Source organism: Sorex araneus, chromosome 1 (genome assembly GCF_027595985.1).
Source record: "Sorex araneus isolate mSorAra2 chromosome 1, mSorAra2.pri, whole genome shotgun sequence".
NCBI lineage: Eukaryota > Metazoa > Chordata > Mammalia > Eulipotyphla > Soricidae > Sorex > Sorex araneus.
This window is the reverse complement of record NC_073302.1, coordinates 7,180,157-7,203,232: the sequence shown is the minus strand read 5'-3', so window position 1 is coordinate 7,203,232 and position 23,076 is coordinate 7,180,157. Positions and strand designations below refer to the sequence as shown.

At 48.3% G+C, this 23,076-nt stretch overlaps 2 protein-coding genes across 5 annotated transcripts in view; one reads left to right on the top strand and one right to left on the bottom strand.

Moving 5' to 3' along the window:
- RABEPK (Rab9 effector protein with kelch motifs) overlaps positions 1–16,205 on the top strand; it is a 32,636-nt gene extending 16,431 nt beyond the window's left edge. For 3 of the 4 annotated variants that reach the window (XM_055136822.1, XM_055136837.1, XM_055136828.1), the window contains exons 5-8: positions 3,961–4,122; positions 8,745–8,894; positions 13,523–13,672; positions 15,893–16,205. In XM_055136822.1, coding sequence (XP_054992797.1) covers positions 3,961–4,122; positions 8,745–8,894; positions 13,523–13,672; positions 15,893–16,185 — 755 coding nt within the window. In that variant the 3' untranslated portion in view covers positions 16,186–16,205. The remainder of the gene's footprint in view (positions 1–3,960; positions 4,123–8,744; positions 8,895–13,522; positions 13,673–15,892) is intronic. The other variant, XM_055136846.1, reaches the window with a different exon arrangement.
- Positions 16,206–18,548: 2,343 nt separating this feature from the next.
- Positions 18,549–22,683, bottom strand: HSPA5 (heat shock protein family A (Hsp70) member 5). Its single transcript, XM_055132177.1, has 9 exons — positions 22,596–22,683; positions 22,286–22,509; positions 21,924–22,155; positions 21,564–21,701; positions 21,148–21,260; positions 20,667–21,057; positions 20,309–20,546; positions 19,831–19,998; positions 18,549–19,472 (listed from the first exon to the last, which is right to left on the bottom strand). The coding sequence occupies exons 2-9, from the start codon at positions 22,405–22,407 to the stop codon at positions 18,910–18,912; spliced, it is 1,965 nt and encodes a 654-aa protein (XP_054988152.1). The 5' UTR covers positions 22,408–22,509; positions 22,596–22,683; the 3' UTR covers positions 18,549–18,909.
- Between the last annotated feature and the right edge of the window lie 393 nt (positions 22,684–23,076).

Below are 23,076 nucleotides of genomic sequence, written 5' to 3'. Positions count from 1 at the left end.
GTCAGGGTTTACTCCTGCCTCTGCACACGGATCACTCCTGGTGGGCTTGGGGACCCTATGGGGTGCCAGAGAGCAAACCCAGGTCAGCCACGTGCAAGGCAAGTGCCCTACCTGCTCTATTACTGCTCCAGCTCCAACGATAAAGCTATTAATAATGTTCCTATTTCCTTTGCGTTTTTCTAAGCGGAAAATAATACTGTTTGACCAGTTTCACACTATCATACCATTCCCTCTTAATTTCCTAGTCACTGCAGAAGTGATCTTCTGTTAAATGCTTTCTTGGGACCAGAAAAATAATACTTAGGTTAAGGCACTGGCCTTGCACATGGCTGCAACTGAGACAATGATTCAAATTCACATCTGGCCCCCCGAGCACTACCAGGTGTGTCTCCTGCCCAAGGAATCAGTAGTGGCTCCAGAGCACTGTGGGATACGGAGAAAAATTAAAACTTTGGGACCAGAGTAATAGTACAGTGATTAGGGTATTTGTCTGGCAGCATGATCCAGGTTCAATCCATGGCATCCCGTGTGGGCCCTTGAGCACTGCCAGGAGTAATTCCTGAGTGCAGTGCTAGGAATAATCCCTGAGCAACACCAGGTATGACCCTAAAACTAAAATAAATATAATTTTTTTAATGAAAAACTTTAAGAGAAAAGAAAGAAAAAAATTATTTTAAGAAGGTGCAGCAGGGGGCTGGAGCGATAGCACAGCAGGTAGGGCGTTTGCCTTGCACTCGGCCGACCCGGGTTTGATTCCCAGCATCCCATATGGTCCCTTGAGCACTGCCAGGGGTAATTCCTGAGTGCAGAGCCAGGAGTGACCCCTGTGCATTGCCGGGTGTGACCCAAAAAAAAGCAAAAAAGAAAAAAAAAAAAGAAGGTGCAGCAGGTTGGAGCGATAGTTCAGCGGGCAGAGCGTTTGCTTTGCACACACCTGACCCAGGTTCGATCCCCAGTATTACATATGTCCCTTGAGCACCATCAAGTGTAGCTCCTGAGTGCAGAGCCAGGAGTAATCCCTGAGCATCACTGGGTGTGACCCAAGAAGACCAAAAACAACAACAACAACAACAAAATAAGAGGCTGCCCCAACAGTTCAGTGGGTAGGACCTTTGCCTTGTATGTGGTGGAACTGGGTTCCATTCCCAGCCCCTTAGACCCCACATGATCCCCTCAGCCTACCAGGGGTGATCCTTAAGCATAGAGGCAGAAGTAAACCCTGAGCACTGCTTGGTATGGCCCGGAACCCCCCCCCAAAAAAAAAACCCTACCTCTTTTATTTATTTTTGTTTTTGCTTTTTGGGTTATACCTGGTGATGCACAGGGGTTATTCCTGGTTCTGCACTCAGGAATTACTCCTCGTGGTTTTCTTGGGATTATATGGGATGCTGGGTCAATATGGGAATGCTGGAACAATATGGGAATCAAACCCATATTGGCCATGTGCAAGGCAAACGCCCTACCTGCTGTGCTATCGCTCCAGCCCAAAAACCTTCCTCTTTTAACACCATTTTGAATTCTTGCATAATATTCCATTTTCTGCATTATAGTCCACTTGATGTCAGATGATAAAAAATAATTTGTGTTCAGGTTTTTACTGTATTAATCAGCAAAACTATGAATATCTTTATTCTAACGTCATTGGTAGCATATCAGATATTTTAGAATTTGCATCCAGAAATAAAAAGTCTAAGTATTATAAACTTTTGATACATGTTACCCAGTTGCTCTCTAGAAAGATTTTTATTTTTTGAGGGGCTTGAGTTTGGAGGCACTCCCAGTGGTGCACCAGGGCTATTTCTGGCTCTGTCTAGGGGTCATTTGGTGGAATCTGTAGTACCAGCCTTGTGCAGCTTAATCTTTTTTTTGTTTGTTTGTTTGTTTGTTTTGGGGTCACACCCGGCGATGCACAGGGGTTACTCCTGGCTCATGCACTCAGGAATTACTTCTGGTGGTGCTCGGGGGACCATATGGGATGCTGGGATTCGAACCCGGGTTGGCCGAGTGCAAGGCAAACGCCCTACTTGCTGTGCTATTGCTCCAGCCCCAGCTTAATCTTTATACGCTCTCTCCGGACCCTATATATATATGTGTGTGGTTTTTTTTTTTTTGGGGGGGGTCACATTCAGATGTGATGCTGGGAATCTGAACCAGGGTCACAAGCGCTATAGCAGCATGCAGAGCAAGTGCCTCGCCTTCTGAACTCTACGGTCCTTATGGTCCCCTGAGTTTGCCAGGAGTTTGGTCTCTAGGCTCAGGTTCAAGTCACAGATATATCACAAAAGAGTTGCTTGGCACCTTGGAGTTTTTTGTTTCGGTTTAGTGTGGTCTGGTTTGGTTTTCTGCCTCACCCGGAGGTCAGGGATACTCCAGAGCTCTTGCTCAGGGAACCATGAATGCCAAGGTATTACAGAAACAATTAGAATTTCAACATAGTTATGTCACCTTCAACAGGTGACTTGATCTGTCTCTGCTATAATTCCCCTTATCTGGAAGGTCAGGGAACGGATCATTACTGAGTGCTCACTGTCAGTGGGGACTGTTATTAGTGTCACCGACCTAGTAATAACATGATCATCTTTTCTTTTAATAGCCACATGTCCTGAGCACATGTCCTGGGGAATTTGGCACATTGATTTCCAGTATCTCGTGGGAACGAATTTGGGCAGATTTGGGGCTTCTCTGAATGGCCACATGGCAGAGTGGTCAGTCAGTGAAAGAGGCAGAGGACAGAGAAGATGTTGAAAGACCCTACAAAACAAATTGACTTATTCTTTTTTTCATTTTCTTCCCTTTTTTTTTTTTCCTGGTGTTTTTCCTAGCTGTGCCCAGAGGTTCTCCCGTCTCTGTGTCTGGAGGTTGCTCTGATGGTGTTCAGGGAACCCAGCGTTCTGGGGACCAAACCCAGGCCTTCGGGGCCGGAGAGATAGTCCAGCGGGGAGGGCTTTTGCCTTGCACAAGCTGTCCATGGTTGGATCCCCAGCACCCCATATGGTCTCCTGAGCCTGCCAGGAATGATCACTGAGCACAGAGCCAAGTGTAAGCCCTGAGAAACCACCCAGAATGGCCCAAAACCAAACCAAACCAGGCCTTCTGCATGCAAGTATGTGCTCAGCCCATTGAACTCTCTCCCCTCCCTGGCCTCATTCTTTTATTTTTTTCTGGTTTTTTATTTCAATTTATTAATTAATTTATTTTTGTTGATTTTTGGCAAACGGAGGGACACCTACACCTGGCAGAGCGCAGGGGCTATTCCTGGCTCAGTGCTCAGGACCTCGCCCTGGCATTGCTCAGTGGACCATATATGGTGCTGGAAATTTGAACCAGAGTCCTGACCACTGCAGCTGCATGCAAGGCGAGTGCTCACCTCCTGTGTTGTGCCTTGTTCTTTTTGCTTTGGGGTGTTGGTTGTTTTGGGGGGATTTGTTTGGTATTGGCTCTGTGCTAAGGCCCCAGCCAGCTCCTGGCAGAGCTTGGGGATCATATGTGGTGCTGGGGATTGAAACCAGGTCAGCCATGGACAAGCCTTACTGCTGTACTGTCTCTCTAGCTCCCTGGCCTCATTCTTTTTGGGTCACACCCGGCGATGCACAGGGGTTACTCCTGGCTTTGCACTCAGGATAACTCCTGGCAGTGCTCAGGGGACCATATGGGATGGTGGGAATCGAACCCAGGTCGGCCGCATGCAGGGCAAATGCCCTACCCACTGTGCTATCGCTCCAGCCCCGCTTGCCTCATTCTTAATTGGACTTGTGACTTTCCAGCGTTGGGAGTTTAAATCTATGTGGGCACATTCTAAGTATTGCAACCCTCCCCCTCCCTGACGCTGGTGGCAGGAGATTCTTGCCACCAAAGATCTCTGTGTACCGTGCTGTTGAAAGGGGACCTGGCTCAGCCCCTGAGTCAAGGTGAGAAGCTCCCTCAAACATGTTTTTGGTACCTCTCTTCTTTCCCCAACAGAAACCAGGGCTTGGACCGTGCCAGAGGTGTCCAGCCCCGCACCATCCCCGAGAACATTCCACACCTCTTCGGCAGCTATTGGAAACCAGCTGTTTGTCTTTGGGGGCGGAGAGAGAGGCGCCCAGCCTGTGCAAGATGGGAAGCTGCATGTGTTTGACGCAAGTATGAGAGGGCAGGCGGGGTGGGGTGGGGGTGTTCTGGCCAGGATTGATGCCCTGGCTGAGTGTCCTGACTAATTTGCTTCCCACAGCAAAATTTTCATTTAAAAAGTTATAAATGATCGCTTTATTTGTTGTTGGGTTGCTTGGTTGGTTTTTTTTTTTGGGGGGGGTCACACCCAGCAATGCTCAGGGGTTACTCCTGGCCCTGCTTTCAGGAATTATCTGATGTGGACAGGACTCAGGGACCCACATCGGATACCAGGGATCGAACCCTGGTTGGCCGCATGCAAGGCAAACACCCTACCCACTGTACCGTGGCTCTGTCCCCTAAATGATCACTTTAGAAGTTTAAACAGAGGGCCGAAGCAGTGTTCAGCAGATAGCACATTTGCCTTGCATGCAGCCGGCCCAGGTTTGATTCCCAGCATCCCATATGGTTCCCCAAGCACCGCCAGGAGTAATTCCAAGTGCAGAGCCAGGAATAACCCCTGAGCATCGCTGGGTGTGACCCCCCCCCCAAAAAAAAATAAATAATTAAAAAAAGAAGTTTAAACAGAGCTGGAGAGCTAGCCCAAAGGACTCGCACACATACTTTGTTTATTGGAACCTGAGTTTGAGCCCTGAACTCTGCCAGGAGCAACATCCAAGTACTGAGCTGGGTGTGGCCCCAAGACAAAAAGAATGAAATTTAAACAGAATAATTTGGCTCAACGTCTGTGGCATGGCTGGGCCAGAAATGGCAGCGCTCTCACGGTGAGGCCACTCCAGCCCAGCAATACACTTTGTAAAGAAGCAAGGTCAGTGTTAACCTTTTCTCCCCTCTCCCCAGTCAGAGAAGAGCACTGTTAATGGTTCCCCACACTTCCTTCCAGACTTTTCCATGCGTGTTTTGGGGCATCGGAGGGGCCCTCATGCAGCAGTGTTTAGAGCTTCCTCTTGTTTCTGTGCTCAGGGATCACTCCCAGGATCATGTTGGGTGCCAGGAATCAAACCCAGGTCTGGTATGTGCAGCACACGAACCCTCCCTGCTGCATGAACTACTGCTCTGGCCCTTCAAAGCTAGATTTTTGTCAATGTTGTTTGTTCTGTGTAGACCAAGGAACTGAAAGAAGAGAAATTCTTGGCACTACTCTTGATGGTGCTCAGGTGACCAGGCGGTGCCAGGATCAAATTGAGGCCTCCCTTATGCAAAGGGTGCACTCTGCCCTTTGAGCTGTCTCCCCGGCCCTGTATCCTGTAATTTTCACCTAAACTTTCCCTCTGTAATCGTGAAGTCTTTGATGTTTAATAAATGCATAGTATTCTGGGCCTGGAAACACAGCACAGAACTCAAGGCACCCGCCTTGCAAGTATGTGGTCACAAGTTCATGTCCCCACTGTCCCACATCAAGCCCCCAAGCATCACTAGGAGGTTCCCCCCCAAAAAAAATTCAAGATGAATAACTAAATGGACAGTGAGCTAGCATGACTATTGCACAAACGCTGAGGCTCGCCTGCTGCTGGATTTAGATTATTCCCAGTTCTCTGATAGTGTTTGTGCATAAACCTTCTCAGATTACTGCAGCTCGTACTCCTTGGAGCTTTGAGGGCGCTAGGAACAGCCCTCAGGCACACCGCAAATGGTTCTTCAAATAGAAATTGGCAGACCTTGTCTCAAATGGGTTTTTCTTTTTGGGGGGGGCCAGCGGGCAGAGGAGACATACCTAGTGGTGCTGAGGGGCTACGTCCAGCTCAGTTCTTGAGGGTCACACTCTCAGCAGTGCTCAGGGAACCATATAGTGCCAGGGATCAAACACGGGACTCCTGCATGCAAAGCGTGTGCTCCAGCCCATGTCTCAAACACTTTCACAAAACTATGCCAAAAAAATTGTACTTCCCTTTTTGTTTTTGATTTTAGGCCACACCTGACAAGGCTCAGGCTTACTCCTAGTTCAGTGCCCAGGGGACTATTGGGTGCCAGGGATAGAATCCAGGTCAGCCATGTGCAGGTACAATCTCTCCAGATCAGAAGTAATACTATTTTGATACTATTTTTGTGGGTTTTTTATTGCTTTGAGGCCATGCCTAGAACTGATCAACATTATTCCTGGCTCTGTGCTCAGGAATTATTCACTACGGTACTTGGGGAACCATGCAGTGCTGGGGATCGAGCCTGGACCTCCTGCATGCACATTACAGCATGCATGAAGCCCACTGAGTAATCTCTCCAGCTGTTGCAAGATCCTAAGACCTGCCTGATTTGTTGAAATGATTCATTTGCAAGAATTTTCTCTACAGGGGCTGGGGCAATAGCACAGCGGGTAGGGTGTTTGCCTTGCATGCAGCCAACCTGGGTTCGAATCCCAGGATCCCATATGGTCCCCTGAGCACTGCCAGGGTAATTCCTGAGTGCAAAGCCAGGAGTAACCCCTGTGCATAGCCAGGCATGACCCAAAAAGAGAAAAAAAAAAAGAATTTTCTCTACAGGGGCTGGAGCGATATCACAGTGGGTAGGGTGTTTGTCTTGCATGCGGCCGACCCGGGTTCGATTCCCAGCATCCCATATGGTCCCCGAGCATTGCCAGGGGTAATTCCTTAATGCAGAGCCAGGAGTGACCCCTGTGCATCATCAGGTGTGACTGAAAAAGCAAAAAAAAAAAAAAAGAATTTTCTTTACAGGGGGCTGGAGCAATAGCACAGCGGGTAGGGCATTTGCCTTGCACGCGGCCGACCCGGGTTCGATTCCCAGCATCCCACATGGTCCCCTGAGCACTGCCAGGAGTAATTCCTGAGTGCAGAGCCAGGAGTAACCCCTGTGCATCGCCGTGTGTGACCCAAAAAGAAAAAAAAAAAAAAGAATTTTCTTTACATACATAATTTTTTTTTTTTTTTTGCTTTCTGGGTCACATCCAGCAATCCTCCGGGGTTACTTCTGGCCTTGCACTCAAAATTACTCCTGATGGTGCTCAGGGGACCATATGGGATGCTGGGGATGAAACCCTGGTTGGCCGTGTACAAGGCAAATGCCCTACCCACTGTACTATTGCTCCAGCCTCCTCTACATATAAAAATTTGAAGCTGTGAAGGACTGCCAACTAGGTGAATGCATCTTTACTTTTAGGATAATGACCATATTCACTCCTCATCTACTTAGTACTGCCCAGCTTTCTTTATGCAGGCATTTTATGTGCATTATCTCATTTAATCCAAATTTTCAACCTAGAGAGGTAGGAATGGTCAGGTATTGTCTTTTGAGGGAGCATGGGGTGGGGGAGAAGGTTGTCCACACCTGGCTATGCTCAGTGTTTATTCCTGGCCTAGCACTCAGGGATCACTTCTGAAAGACTCAGGAGATCATATGGGGTGCTGGGGATTGATGCTAGGTCAGCCACGTGCAAAGCAAGTACCCTACTCACTGTGCAATCTCTCTGGTCCCCAAGTATTGTCTTTATCTACACTTTATAGCTATCACGACAAAAACAGAAATAATTGCTACAAGGTCACACAGTTACTTAGAGAAATAACCTGATTTTGCATCCAAATTCCATTTTCTAACCTTAGTCCTGTACTGCCACTCTAGGAGGTCCTGCCAGCGAGTCTCCTTCATCCCCCCATTGTTTTTTGCTTTTTTTCTTTTTTGGGTCACACCCGGCAATGCACAGGGGTTACTCCTGGCTCTGCACTCAGGAATTACTCCTGGCGGTGCTCAGGGGACCATATGGGATGCTGGGAATCGAACCCGGGTTGGCCGAGTGCAAGGCAAACACCCTACACACTGTGCTATGGCTCCAGCCCCATCCCCCCATTGTTTGTTCTGAGAAGCCCACCTAACTGTGCTCAGGGTGCTCAGGGACCAGACATGGGTACTGAAATGGAACCTGGTTGACTATACAAGGTCTGAGCCTACCTCGCTGTACTATCTCTACAGCTTGCTTCGGAAAGGTCTTTTTTTTTTTTAAATTAGTGAATCACCGTGAGGTACAGTTACAGATTTGCAAACTTCCGTGCTTGTATTTTAGTCATGTAATGGTCAAGTACCCATCCCTACACCAGTGCCCATTTTCCACCACCAATGGTCCCAGCATCCCCACCCCATTCCCCCTCCCCCCACCCCGCCTCTGTGGCAGGGCATTCCCTTTTGCTCTCTCTCTCCTTTTGGGTGTTGTGGTTTACAAACAATAGAGGTATTAAGTGGCCATCATGTTTGGTCTATAGTCTGTACAGTATGCTACAGGGTGCGTCTCCCATCCCGAGCCGATCTCCCTAGCACCCTTTACTTGGTGATCCCTTCTCTAACTGAACTGCCTTTTCCCCCAGTATTTGAGGCCAGTTTCTAAGCTGTGGAGTAATCCTCCTGGTACTTATCTTTAATAATCTTGGGTAGGGAAGGTCTTTTGAAACTCAAAGCAAAGCATGGTTTTCCGATGCCCTGCAGAAGGGGCAGGTATCTTAGTGAGTCCTCCAGCCTTGGAAGCATCTAGATGGAGGAGCAAGGCTTAGTGCGGGTTGGTGAGTTGGAACAAAAGCCTCAATTCACTTTTTGCTTGAAGCAGTTCTGCTCGCCGGGAAGTGAGACTTGCCTGGACTCTGTATGTTCTGATTTCCTAACTTTGTCATCTGGTGTCCCTGAATTTGCCTTTCTAGGTACTCTGACCTGGTCACAGCCAGAAACACTTGGGAACCCTCCTGCCCACAGGCACGGCCATGTGATGGTGGCAGCTGGGACAAAGCTCTTCATCCATGGTGGCTTGTCAGGGGACAAATTCTACGATGATCTCCACTGCATTGATATAAGTAAGTTGTCGGGCATGGGGATTTTGTGTGACTTAGAAGACATAAAACGTGCTTTATGGGTTTGGAGAGATAGTCCAGTGGGTAGGGCATTTGCCTTGCATACAGCTCACCTGGGTTTAATCCCCAGCATCCCAAATGGTCCCCGAGCCCTACCAAGACTGTGCCTGAGTGCAGAGCCAGGAGTAACCCCTGGGCCCTGTTGGGTATGGCCCAATAATGTTTTTTGGTTTGGTTTTTTTTTTTTTTTTTTGCTTTTTGGGTCACACCTGGCGATGCACAGGGGTCACTCCTGGCTCCGCACTCAGGAATCACCCCTGGCGTTGCTCAAGGGACCATATGGGATGCTGGGAATTGAACCCAGGTCGGCCGCGTGCAAGGTAAATGCCCTACCCTCTGTGCTATCGCTCCAGCCCCCTGGCCCAATAATTTTTTAAAGGTGCTTTGCCAGGAATGTAACTCAGTGCTCGAGCTCATGCTTTACATAGAAGGGGCCCCTGGGCTTGCTCCCCACACCAGAAAATATACAGATGAAAGAATGAGTGAGGGAGGGAGTGAATTCTTTTGGTGGAGGATAGCTTTGTTCGAAAGTATGAGTAACAGCCAGCAGAAGAATCTTCACCAGATTCTGTTAAATCCTACTTGAACAATAATAATAATAATAATAATAATAATAATAGAAGCAGTTGCTTTCTAAGTGCCATATACCCAATCATTTATCTTTTATCCTTTTACCAACACAATATATTTTTTTTAGGATCGGGGTGGGACCAGACCTAGTGTTCCTGCATGTGTCACACTCGCTCCTTTGTGCCATGTCTCCGGCACACAACCAGCCTCCTCTTATTAGCACTCATTAAGCTTTTATGTTCCCTGATCGGATTTCTTACAAACATTAACCATGGATTCATGTCCATGAGAGATTGGGGATAATTCCTACAATGTGTCGGTTGGGGGTGGGGAGGTGTTGGCCAGAATTTTTATGGTAAACGATGAACCACCCAGGAATGGGAAATTTAGGGTTGCCTTGAAATGTCTCCTTTTTGGGGGGTGGGAAGTTGGGGAGAGGGCCACACCCAGCAGTATTCGGGTTACTCTTGGCCCTGCACTCAGAAATCATTCCTGATGGACCTGGTGGATCAAACTGGGTTTCCTACAATGAACAGAAGAACCGGTATACATCAAGAAACCACTCAAGGGGGCTGGAGCGATAGCACAGCGGGGAGGGCGTTTGCCTTGCACTCGGCCGACCCGGGTTCTAATCCCAGCATCCCATATGGTCCCCTGAGCACCACCAGGGGTAATTTCTGAGTGAAGAGCCAGGAGTAACCCCTGTGCATCGCCGGGTGTGACTCAAAAACCAAAAAAAAAAAAAAAAAAAGAAGAAGAAACCACTCAAGGCGGGGGCCAAGGGGTGCGGCGGGGGTCAGGATAGAGTGGGGGAACAGTGGAGGCAATACTGATAGTGAAAGGAAGCACTCAGCTGGGAGGAAGAGGTGCTGAAAGGTGGTCAAGTGTTATATATGAAACCCTGTCAGCAACGGTACTATAAACCACAGTGCTATATATATACACATATACATATATATAGAGAGAGAGAGAGAGGGAGGGGGAGGCCACCTCTTGTAGAAGCAGACTAGTAGGAGGGAGGCAAATGGGGGGGCACATTGAGGGAGGGAAGTGGACCCCGGTAAAGAGATCAGTGTTTTAACATTGAATGCCTGAAGCCCATTCATGATTAACTTCTCGACTTCATGGTACTCAATAAATTTAAAAAGGAAAAGCAAAGCTAGGTTGTCTGCCTGCAGAGCTCTCACTCCAGCGTCCCACCCGCTATTGCTTTTCTTTGGGAGGGAGAGCCACTCCTGGTCCTGCCGTGTGTCAGGGATCACTCCTGGCAGGGCCGGGAGGGACAGCCACATGCAGTACTGGGAGTGAATCAGGCTGAGCGATGCGCAGGGCAAGTGCTTCACCTCTGGACTATTGCTCTGGTCCCAGGAAGGTGTATTTTAAAGAGGAAGTCCTTTTCTCTTGTGCTGAGGTACTAGATTTTTGGGGGGAGCTTTTTGGCATTTTGGGTGACATCTGGGGCAATGCTCAGGGGTTACTCCCAGCTCTGCACCCAGGAAAAGCCCTACCACTGCAGCCCCAGGTACTAATTTTCTTTTCTTTCTTTCTTTTTTTTTTTTTTTTGCTTTTTTTTGAGGGGGTCACACCCAGCGATGCTCAGGGGTTACTCCTGGATTTGCACTCAGGAATTACTTCTGGTGGTGCTTGGGGGACCATATGGGATGCCGGGGATCGAACCCGGGTCATCCGCGTGCAAGGCAAACGCCCTACCCACTGTGCTATCGCTCCAACTCCTTTTTTTTGCTTTTGAGGTGACAACTGGCAATGCTAAGGGGTTACTCCTGGCTCTGCACTCAGAAATCACTCCTGGCGGTGCTCAGGGGACCATATGGGATGCTGGGAATCGAACCCAGGTCGGCCGCGTGCAAGGCAAACACCCTACCCACTGTGCTATCACTCCAGTCCCCCGGGTACTAATTTTAGCAGCTTCTCTGTCTTCTCCAATGAGCTTTCCCAGCCCAGGATCTAGCATTTGCATGCTCACTGGAAAGGAAATCCCCGAGAAGAAATAAGTGGGAAGGACACAGTGAGCAGCACTTTAGAGTCCAGAGAACAGAGGCCTGAGTACAGCTCTGCGGTTTGAGGGCTCAGCAGGCTGCAGCTATGGGGGAGGTTTAGAGCCCATGACCACAGTCTTTGAGCACTGCCAGGAGCAACCCCGGAAGCTCGTGTTCCCTACCCCCGACACACACACACACACACACACACACACACGTTTCTACTAACCAGCTGTGGAATCGCTGACAATTGTCTTTCCCTCTCTGATCCATTCCATAGCATTGTTAGGAGATTTAAGTGAGCAAGATATTTGAAGTGTCAAGTCAACAAGATATTTAAGTTGTCAAGTGTCAACTTAAAGTTGGAACTGGAACTGGAGAGCGGTACAGGGGTTAAAGCACTTGGCTTGTGCATGGCTCATGGTAGCACCATGAATAGTCTCCTGAGCATAGAGTCAGGAGTAGCCAAGAGGAGCTCCTGAGCTACCCAGGTATAGTCCAACAGTGGAAACAAAACCAAACTCAAAGTTTCTTTCTAAAGAATTTTTGGGGGGGCTGGAGCAATAGCACAGCGGGTAGGGCCTTTGCTTTGCACATGGCAGACCAGGATTTGATTCCCAGCATCCCATATGGTCCCCTGATCACCACCAGGGGTAATTCCTGAGTGCAAAGCCAGGAGTAACCCCTGAGCATTGCCCGGTGACCCAAAAGGAAAAAAAAGAAAAGAATTTTGTGGGACCAGAGCAATAGTACAGCAGATAGGGCACTTGCTTTGTACACTGCTGACTGGAGTTCCATCCCAGCATCCCTTAGGGTCCCCCGAGCACTGCCAGGAATGATTCCTGAGTGCAGAGTCAGGAATAACCCCTGAGCATTGCTGGGTATGACCCAAAGGGAATAATAATAGTAATAATTAGTAATTTTACTTTTTGGGTCACACCTGGCAATGCACAGGGGTTATTCCTGGTTCTGCACTCAAGAGTTACCCCTGGCGGTGCTCAGGGGACCATATGGGATGCTGGGAATCGAACCCAGGTCGGCCGCATGCAAGGCAAACGCCCTACCTGCTGTGCTATTGCTCCAGCCCCAATAATTAGTAATTTTAGGGCCAGAGAGCTAGCTAAATTGGCTTAGAGCACATGCAATGCAATGGAGGCCCAGGTTTGATTCCTGCACCTGCTTGGACCCTAAGCAACAAGCAGACCCTGAACACCTAGCTGTAGCCCCTGGGTAGTTTAAAAATAATTTAGTATTAACAAAGCAAAATAATAATAATAATTTAGTATTTTGCGGCTGGAGCAATAGCACAGCAGGTAGGGCATTTGCCTTGCACGCAGCCGACCCGGGTTTGATTCCCAGCATTCCATATGGTCCCTTGAGCACCGCCAGGAGTGATTCCTGAGTGCAGAGCCAAGAGTAACCTCAGTGCATTGCCAGGTGTGACCCAAAAGGCAAAAATAAATAAATAAATAAATAAATAAAATTTAGTATTTAACACAAGCACACAGTCTTAGAACCTCACAGTTGGGCCTCAAGAAACAAAAGGGAGTGTCCAGTTCCCCAGTCTGCCCAAGTTTCTGGGATGTTAGTTCAGTTATCAATAACCAAGCAAACTAGGGGCCGGAGCAAGAGTACAGCGGGTAGGGTGTTTGCCTTGCATGCAGCCCACCTGGGTTCAATTTCTGGCCTTCCGTATGGTCCCCCGAGAATTGTTAGGAGTAATTCCTGAGTGCAGAGCCAGGAGTAACCCCTGAACATAGCTGGATGTGACCCAAAAAAGCAAAAAATATATAAAAATAGCCAAGCAAACTGGCCCCCCACCTCCACCTAGACAACCCAAACAGAATTTCAAGCTCTCCCCAGTAATTCACTTGCACCCCGGCCTTGCTATAGCTCCTTGCTATATATCCCCTTGATAACTGACTTTCAGGGACTGGGTTGCTGGGAGAGGAGTTTGAAGTCACGTCCTAGACCCGGTGGAGCCCAAACGCTTTTTCTTGGCAGGGGACATGAAGTGGCAGAAGCTGAGTCCCACCGGGACAGTGCCCACAGGCTGTGCTGCCCACTCGGCAGTGGCCGTGGGGACTCACCTGTACATCTTTGGAGGGATGACTCCCACTGGAGCGCTGGACACGCTGTACCAGTATCACATCGGTGAGCACCTTTCGCTGCTGACTTCGCTGGGCCTCTGGGCTCTGTTACATCCTTTCACCAGACTTGGTCCTTCCACCCCACAGTCAGGAATGAAAACCAACTTTGAGAGGAACACCGTCAAAGCAGTCATACTTACCATGAGGTTTTGGCTTTTATTCACTGTTTTTTTTTTTCCTTTTATCGCCTGATTTCCTTAGCACTCAGCTGGTGTAGCTAATCATTCTTTGCCTTCTTTCCTTCCCCTTTCCATCTTTTCCTTTTTTTATTTATTTTTGTTCTTTAGTGCTCAGGAGTTACTCCTGGCTCTGTGCTCAGGAATCACATCCTGATGATGCTCACAAGGTCATTTGGGATGCTGAGGATTGAACCCGGGTTGGTTGCGTGCAAGGCAAGCACCTTACCCTCTGTACTATCACTCTGGCCTCTCCTTTTTTTTTTGCTTTTTGGGTCACGCCTAGCGATGCACAGGGGTTACTCCTGGCTCTGCACTCAGGAATTACCCCTGGCCGTGCTCAGGGGACCATATGGGATGCTGGGATTTGAACCCGGGTCGGCCGCATGCAAGGCAAACGCCCTACCCGCTGTGCTATCTCTCCAGCCCTGGCCTCTCCTTTTTTTATTTTTATTTTTTTGCTTTTTTGGATCACACCGGTGTTGCACAGGGGTTACTCCTGGCTCATGCACTCAGGAATTACTCCTGGCGGTACCCGGGGGACCATATCGGATGCTGAGAATCGAACCCAGGTCAGCCGCATGCAAGGCAAATGTCCTACCCTCTGTGCTATCGCAACAGCCCCCCCTCCTTTAAAAAAAAATATAATAACTTATTTCATTTAAGGGGAATGGAGTGATAGTTCAGCAGGTAAGGCATTTGCCTTGACACAGCTGACCTGGGTTCGATCCCCAGCATCCTATATGTTTCTCTAAGCACTGCCAGGAGTGATTCCTGAGTGCAGAGTCAAGAGTAACCCCTGAGTATCCTGGGTTTGGCCCCCACAAAACAATTTTATTTCAGTTTAGGCACTGTGGATTTTCAGGACTGCTAATGGTAGGATTTCTTGCATAAATCACTCCCACACCACTCCCCTCACCAGAGTATCCTCTTTCCTCTGTCATTGTCCCAGTGTCCCTGCCTTCCTGTTCTCCTCCGTCTCACCTCCACCAGCATGATACTCTCCAAATCTGTCTCTGTAGCAGCAATTACATTTTATCTTTTCTTATAGCTCCATAGTAACAGAGCTTCCTTATCATCTGTTCTTGGACACGGGTTGTTTGCAGATTTGGGCTATTGTGAATAGTGCTGCAATGAATATAAGACTGAACAGAGTTGTTAGGCCCTTGGGATCTTTTTTGTTTTGTTTTGTTTTTTGATTTTTTTGTTTCTGCTTTTTGGGTCACACCCAACGATGCTCAGGGGTTACTCCTGGCTTTGCACTCAGGAATTACTCCTGGCGGTGCTTGGGAGACCATATGGGATGCCGGGGATCGAACCCAGGTCGGCCGAGTGCAAGGCAAATGCCCTACCCACTGTGCTATCGCTCCAGCCCAGCCCTTGGGATCTTTTTTCTTTTGGGGGTGACATCAAGCTGTGCTCAGAGCTACTCCTGGCTCTGTGCTTGTTGCTCCTGGCAGTGTTGGAGGATCATATGGGTTGCCAGGAATCAAAGCTGGGCCTGTGTGTGTAATTAACGCAGGTACTCACATTCAACCCACAGCCTGGTGAGCTCCCTCTGCCACCTTCTTTCTGTTGTAGTTTGTGGTTTGGGGGTTTGGAGGTCACACCTAGTGATGCTCAAGGGTTATTTCCAGCACTGCACTCAGGAATCACTCCTGGCATTGCTCAGGGGACCGTAGAGGATGCCCGAGATCCAACTTGGATCAGCTTAAGCAAGGCAGGCACCTACTTGCTCTCTCCCACCATCTTTCTTTTTCAACATCAAATGCTTCCTGAGGGGCTGGAGCGATAGCACAGCAGGTAGGGCATTTGCCTTGCACAGGGCCAACCCGGGTTTGATTCCCAGCATCCCATAGAGTAACCCCTGTGCATCACCAGGTGTGAGCTAAAAAGCAAAAAAAAAAAAAAAGCTTTGTGAATTTGCACGTCATCCTGACACAGGGCTCATGCTATTATTCCAAATTTCATGTATGTGCTGCTGAAACCATCATTCTGGACATTTCTTAACATGAAGCCTTTCCTCCCTGCTCCCTACCCCAACCTAGAAAAGCAGCACTGGACCTTGCTTAGATTTGATACTTTCCTACCTGCGGGACGCCTGGACCATTCGATGTGTATTATTCCCTGGCCAGTGATGTCTGCTGCTGAGAAAAAAACTACAAATTCTGTCTCTGTAAATGGTGATGCTGAGACGAGGAATCCCACTGACCAAGGAACAAGCCAAGGTGGTGACGCCCAAGAGCAGAGCCAGAAGGACATGCTGCTCTGTTTTGTATTTGGTGGGATGAATACAGAAGGGGAAATCTATGATGATTGTATTGTGACTATAGTGGACTAATAAAACTTTTTATTAATTTATCCTTTTTTTATTTAGGGATGGTTGTGCAATTTGCCACTCCTGGTGATGCTTAGATCATATGCAGTGCCAGGAATTGAACCATGCCTTATGCAGTTGAGTCTTGTGCAAGGCAAGAGCCTTACCCACTGTACTACCTACCCCGCTGACCCTTTATTACTTTTAAACATCCATTTCATTCAGAAAAATTAAATGAACCCTTAGCTGTTTTATACTTCCAAGATATTTTTACATATATAAACATATACATAAACATATATATATACATACATATATATATATATATACATGTGTGTCTATGTGTGTATACACACACACAGAGAATACAGAAAATATGGTAGCCCAGGGCAGAAAACTATTAAGGGTTTTTTCAACACAACCAAGTAATTATGGTTGCTGAAGGATACTAATCCCAGCAGCTCTTCAAATAGCTAAAAGGGCTAAGTGCATGGTTTGCATGCAGGCCAGGCTGTTTTTGGCACCATATGGTACCAAAAGTACTGGGCCAGGAGTAGCCTCAGAGCACTGCTAAGTGTGGTTCACAAATCAAACACAAGAATATTAATCACAGGCCAGTAAATTGGCTCAAAAGGCTAGTGTAGGGGCCAAGAGAAATAGTGCAGCTAAAGGATAAAGTGCCTTGCAGGCAGCTGACCCAGAGTTCATCCCTGGTACCACATATGGTCCCTGAAGGCGTCAGGACTGGCCCCAAGCTCAGAGTCAGAAGGAAACCCTGAACACTGCTAGGTGTGACCACAAAAAATAGTGGAGAGGGGCTGGAGTGATAGCACAGCGGGTAGGGCGTTTGCTTTGCATGCGGCTGACCCGAGTTCGATTCCCAGCATCCCATATGGTCCCCTGAGCACCGCCAGGAGTGATTCCTGAGTGCAGAGCCAGGAGTAACCCCTGTGCATCACCAGGTATGACCCCAAAAAGCCCCCCCCAAAAAAAAGTGGAGAATCAGAGGTATATACTTTGGGGCCCGAGCGATAGTACAGCAGGTAGGGCATTTGCCTTGCACACAGCCTACCCAAGTTCAATCCCTGGCATCCCACATGGCCCCCAAGTACTGCCAGAAGTAATTCCTGAGTGCAGAGCCTGGAGTCACCCCTGAGCATCGCTGGGTGTGACCCAAAAGGAAAAAAAGAAAAAAGTGCATAGTTTGCTTGCACAAAACCTAGCTAGGTTCGAACCTGACACATGGTCCCAAGCACCACCCTGAGTGATCACAGACCACCAAGCTAAGAGTAATAGCCCCTGACCGCTACTGCTGTGTAGGAGTGTGGCTCAGTGTTAAAGTGCATGCTTTGCATGCAGACAACCTGGGTTCAAGTCCCAGCAATACCCCACAACCACACACATACACTAGTGGAAAATTATGGAAGAGTAAGATGACTCCAGGAGCTTTGCATGCAGGAGCCTCAGGCTTGATTCCTAAATATCACCAGATCTCCCCCTCCCCCCACCCAAAAAAAAAAAAGCACACTAATCACAGCAATGGTTGAACACTTGTTTGGACCAAAATCCAAAACAAAAAGAAGGCTCAAGTGATGAATAAGCACATGCCTAGCATGCTGGAGACCCTGAGTTTGACCCCAGCTACCACTCCCTGTCCCCACTCCCAGCATCACCAAACTGAGTCCCACAATGCTGGGGATTATGCTGGATGGAGTATCTTTGAAATGGCCTTAGGTCCCCCACACACACACCCTCAATACAAAGTGTGTGCCTCCACCTTCCATAAAAGAAAAATATGGGGACCAGAGAGAATACAGGGGTTAAAGCACTAGCCATATATCTGGCCAATTCCTGTTTGGTCCACAGCCAATACATGGCACTGGGCTTGGCGCCAGCAACTGAAAAATGCTAAACAAAAAAGTAGACCAACAATCTTTAGCTACAACAAAAACCAGGGAGCACTCAATTCCTGAGCACAAAACTAAACATAAGTCCTAAGCACTAACAAGTCCTAAGCACGGCTGGGTGTGGCCCAGAAACAAAAGAGAAAACCCAAGCTGGTATAAAGTATTTGTAATAAAACACCACCAAAAGCTCATCTCCAGAAAGAATATGAAATTTCATGTAAGTTCAAGATCACACTGCTCTCAGGTATTGTGAAATGGCCCTTATCCAAAGAAAGATCCGGAGATCAACCTCTTAAGCCTTTCCTAAAGTTAGATAAACACTAGGCAAACTCCCTGGAAGCAATGGATCGTTTTTCAATCTCAACACCCCCAAACTCCCAAGACACATAGCTCAGTGGTGGTGCAGTGGTTAGGGTGCTTGCCTCCCCCAAACAGATTTTAAACAGTAGGCCTTTATCAGAAGTCACCACAAAAATTAGACCAGTTTAAATAACAAACATTTATTGGTGTCACTTTATGGTAGAAAAAAAGTTCCTACACCAGATGCACACGACCCAGTTGTTAAATAGAACATTTCCAAGAAACACATGCCCTAAACCCAACATTGCTTTTTATTTTTGACCCGCTTTAAGGTAGCCAATTTCTCCTCTTCCCCCCTCCCCGAGACATGTGAGCAACTGCTAACGAAAAGCAGTAAACAGCCACTTAGGCTATAGCATTTTCAACTCCACTCCAAGGTGAAGATTCCAATTACATTCGAGATTTAAGTTCTCTCAATTTTCTCCTAACGAAAGTTCCTGAGTCCAGTATTTACAATATTACAGCACTAGCAGAACAGTGTCTACAACTCATCTTTCTCTGTTGGTTCCTCATCACCGGTTGGGGGAGGGCCTGCACTTCCATAGAGTTTGCTGATAATTGGCTGAACAATTTCTTCCAGTTCCTTCTTTTTAGCTTTGAAATCTTCGATGTCAGCATCTTGGTGACTTTCCAGCCATTCAATCTTTTCCTCTACGGCTTTTTCCATGGTTTCCTTGTCTTCAGAGGAAAGTTTCCCCCCGAGCTTGTCTTTATCTCCAATCTGATTCTTCAATGAGTAGGCATAGCTTTCCAGCTCATTTCTTGTATCAATGCGCTCCTTGAGCCTCTTGTCTTCCTCAGCAAACTTCTCAGCATCATTAACCATCCTTTCAATTTCTTCAGGTGTCAGCCGATTCTGATCATTAGTGATTGTGATCTTATTTTTGTTCCCTGTGCCTTTGTCTTCAGCTGTCACTCGAAGAATGCCATTTACATCTATCTCAAAGGTGACTTCAATCTGTGGCACCCCACGGGGAGCAGGAGGAATTCCAGTCAGATCAAAAGTTCCAAGAAGGTGATTGTCTTTCGTCAGAGGTCGTTCACCTAGAAATTACACATAAACAAACCAAATGACTGGCTGTTACAAGCAGCCCACCTGGATGCCCCTGGTAATACTCTCCTGAAAGTTGCAAGTAGCACAGTATGAGGCAGCAATGGAACTAAGACGAAAGTTAAGCTACTTCAAACCAACACTAGATCAGGGACAGAGAGATAGTACAGCAGATAGGGCATTTGCCTTGCACACAGTCTACCGAGGTTCGATTCCATATGCTCCCCTGAGAACTGACAAGAGTAATTCCTGAGTGCAGGATGAGGAGTAACCACCCCCCCAACACTAGATCAAATTGTCACATTTTTAAAAACATTCCATGGCATTGTTGTATATAATATAAGCAGTTACCTTCATAGACCTTGATTGTAACAGTTGGCTGATTATCAGAAGCTGTAGAAAAGATCTGAGACTTCTTGGTGGGCACCACAGTGTTCCTTGGAATCAGCTTTGTCATGACACCTCCCACAGTTTCAATACCAAGGGTCAGGGGACACACATCAAGCAAAACCAGATCCCCTGGCAAAGGTAAATGAATCAAGTTAGAATTCAGGAGTCACAGGAGCACTACCAAGCAGAGTCCCCCATGGATAGGATGTCAATCTTCCCGCCATATGCAAAAAAAAAAAAAACTATGCAAAACTATTTTGTATTTAATGGATGCTAAAGCTAAGGCTCTGAAGATGGCACCAGGTCTTGTCCTCATTGTAACCTCTTATTACCTGTGTGACCTTGTTGCTCCTATTTTATTGCTTTCTAAAGCAGCAGTTTATTACTGTTCTCATCCAGCTACTGACACACTACAGAATACGCTGGCACATTGACCTACCTGTATCCTGGTCACCAGAGAGGACGCCAGCCTGGACAGCAGCACCATACGCTACAGCCTCATCTGGGTTTATGCCCCGGGATGGCTCCTTGCCATTGAAGAACTCTTTAACCAGCTGTTGAATCTTTGGGATTCGAGTAGAGCCACCAACGAGAACAATTTCATCAATATCAGACTTCTTTAAATCCGAATCTTCCAGCACTTTCTGGACAGGTTTCATGGTAGAACGGAACAGGTCCTAGAATAAAGAGAATAGTTAGGATGGAGATTCTACGTAGACGCTATCTAGTTGCTTCAATGTATGGCCCCAAATTCAGAATTTGGCTTTTAGCAGCAAAGCAAAAACCAATGAACTTACCATGTTTAGCTCTTCAAATTTGGCCCGGGTCAGGGTCTCAGAGAAGTCTTCTCCTTCAAAGAAGGACTCAATTTCGATTCTCGCTTGATGTTGAGAAGACAGGGCACGCTTGGCCTTTTCTACCTCACGCCGGAGTTTCTGCACAGCTCTGTTGTCTTTCCGAACGTCTTTGCCCGTCTTCTTTTTGTAGAGCTTGATAAAGTGTTCCATCACACGCTGGTCGAAGTCTTCTCCACCCAAGTGAGTATCTCCATTAGTGGCCACAACTTCAAAGACACCATTATCAATGGTAAGAAGAGACACATCGAAGGTTCCCCCACCAAGGTCGAACACCAGGATGTTCTTCTCTCCTTCCCTCTTATCCAGGCCATAAGCAATAGCAGCTGCTGTTCTGTTTGGAAGCAAACAAACAGAAAACCCTTAGTCAAAGTTACAAGATTCCCAATTGGCAAACAGGCCAGCCTCTGAATGCAGCACTCACGGTTCATTGATGATCCTCATAACATTCAATCCCGCGATGGTCCCAGCGTCTTTGGTTGCCTGGCGCTGGGCATCATTGAAATAGGCTGGTACAGTCACCACCGCATGAGTAACCTAAAAGAACAATGAGAAAGGACCAAGTTAATTTGATCACATTAACTGTAATACACATCAATTTTAAGTTCAAAATTATGTGTTTTTAAGATCGATTTAATGTAAGTTTGTACACATGAGCTTGCAAGTATGAAAAGATAACACATCAAAATGCTACCAGTATTTTGTTTGGCTTATAGTCAAGCACTCAAAATGGATAACATAAATGTCATTCAGGTTCTAAGGATTAGAATGACATAGTCATCTATACAATATTGTCAACCCAGAATGCTAATTGCCAAGCATTATTCTAGATATATTTACCTTCTTTCCCAAATAAGCTTCAGCAGTTTCCTTCATTTTTGTGAGAACCATGGCAGAAATTTCTTCAGGAGCAAATGTCTTTGTTTGCCCACCTCCAATATCAACTTGGATATATGGTTTTGTTTTCTTTTCAACCACCTATATTAAAAAATTAGCATTTTCAGATACGGTTTGCAAAGACAGCTCAAAAACTTTTAGGGGGAATAAAAAAAAAAGGATCACCTTAGACCCACTTTCTAATCCCCGGAAGTCTGGCTTTTTCTTCCCCCCCTTCCAAGTAAGGGGCAGAAATACTTCTGCTCCTCACAGCTCCCCCCAACCCCCCACCGCTCCACGGGGGTTACGAACCGCCGAGCTCACCTTGAACGGTAAGAACTTGATGTCCTGCTGCACTGACGGGTCGTTCCACGTGCGGCCGATGAGCCGTTTGGCGTCGAAGACCGTGTTCTCGGGGTTGGAGGTGAGCTGGTTCTTGGCGGCGTCGCCGATCAGCCGCTCCCCCTCGGGGGTGAAGGCCACATAGGACGGCGTGATGCGGTTGCCCTGGTCGTTGGCGATGATCTCCACGCGGCCGTTCTTGAAGACCCCGACGCTGGCGAGAAGAAAAAAAAAAAAATCCCCCCCAACATTGACGATCCGCCGCCGGCGCCGCTGCTGCCGCCGCTGCCGCCGCGCCCGGGAGGCCACGCCCCGCCCTCCCCTCCGCAACCAACCCCACTCACCAGGAGTAGGTGGTCCCCAGGTCGATGCCGACCACCGTGCCCACGTCCTCCTTCTTGTCCTCCTCCTCGGCCCGCGCTGAGCCGAGCAGCAGCAGCACCGCGGCCACCACGGAGAGCTTCATCCTGCCGGCGCCGTGGGCCCGTCAGTCGCAGCAGATCCCCGGGACGTCGCAGGAAATCCGGTCACAGGTCGCAGCACGGGAGCGCAGCGCGGACTCGCAGACCTGCGGCGACAGGGCGCGGGGGTCAGGAGGCGCAGGGCCCGGGGCAGGCGGGAGGGCCGGCGTGGAAGGCAGGCCGCGGCGCTTACCTCTCACACCCGCCGATTCTAACACGTCCGTGAGTCTGTGATGTCTGGAGCAGCGTCGACCGCGCTGTCGCCGCTCCGCTTATATACCCTCCCCCCAGCCCCGTCGTGGAGGCCGCCGATTGGCGGAAGCACTGCTCGTTGGACATCGCTGATTGGTCCAGACCACCAAGCTGGCCGCAGCCGATTCGAAGCGGCCTCCTCCGCAATCGACGTCACCGCTACGCCCCCTGGACGGATTCATTGGCTGCTGAGCGCGCCCACCTGCCACCAATAGGAAGCAACATCCGCCCTAAGCCGCTGGTCCCATTGGTTAAGCGCCTGCCAGTCCCTCTTGCAACCCCTTAACCCCCGAGGCCATTTCCGTCGGCATCGCCGAAGTCCCACCTCTCTGGAGGGCCCTGAGGGGGCCGGAGCTTTCCCGGTGACTGATTCCCGGAGGTGGTGGGACTCGCGTCCTTGGCTCTTCCGCGCTCTGCCCCCC

Coding starts and splice junctions, on each gene's coding strand:
- HSPA5 (XM_055132177.1), bottom strand. CDS start 22,407: ATGAAGCTCTCCGTGGTGGCCGCGGTGCTGCTGCTGCTCGGCTCAGCG. Junction 21,702..21,923: donor TCAAGTTCTTACCGTTCAAG/GTGAGCTCGGCG, acceptor TTTTTAATATAG/GTGGTTGAAAAGAAAACAAA. Junction 21,261..21,563: donor AAGCTTATTTGGGAAAGAAG/GTAAATATATCT, acceptor TTGTTCTTTTAG/GTTACTCATGCGGTGGTGAC.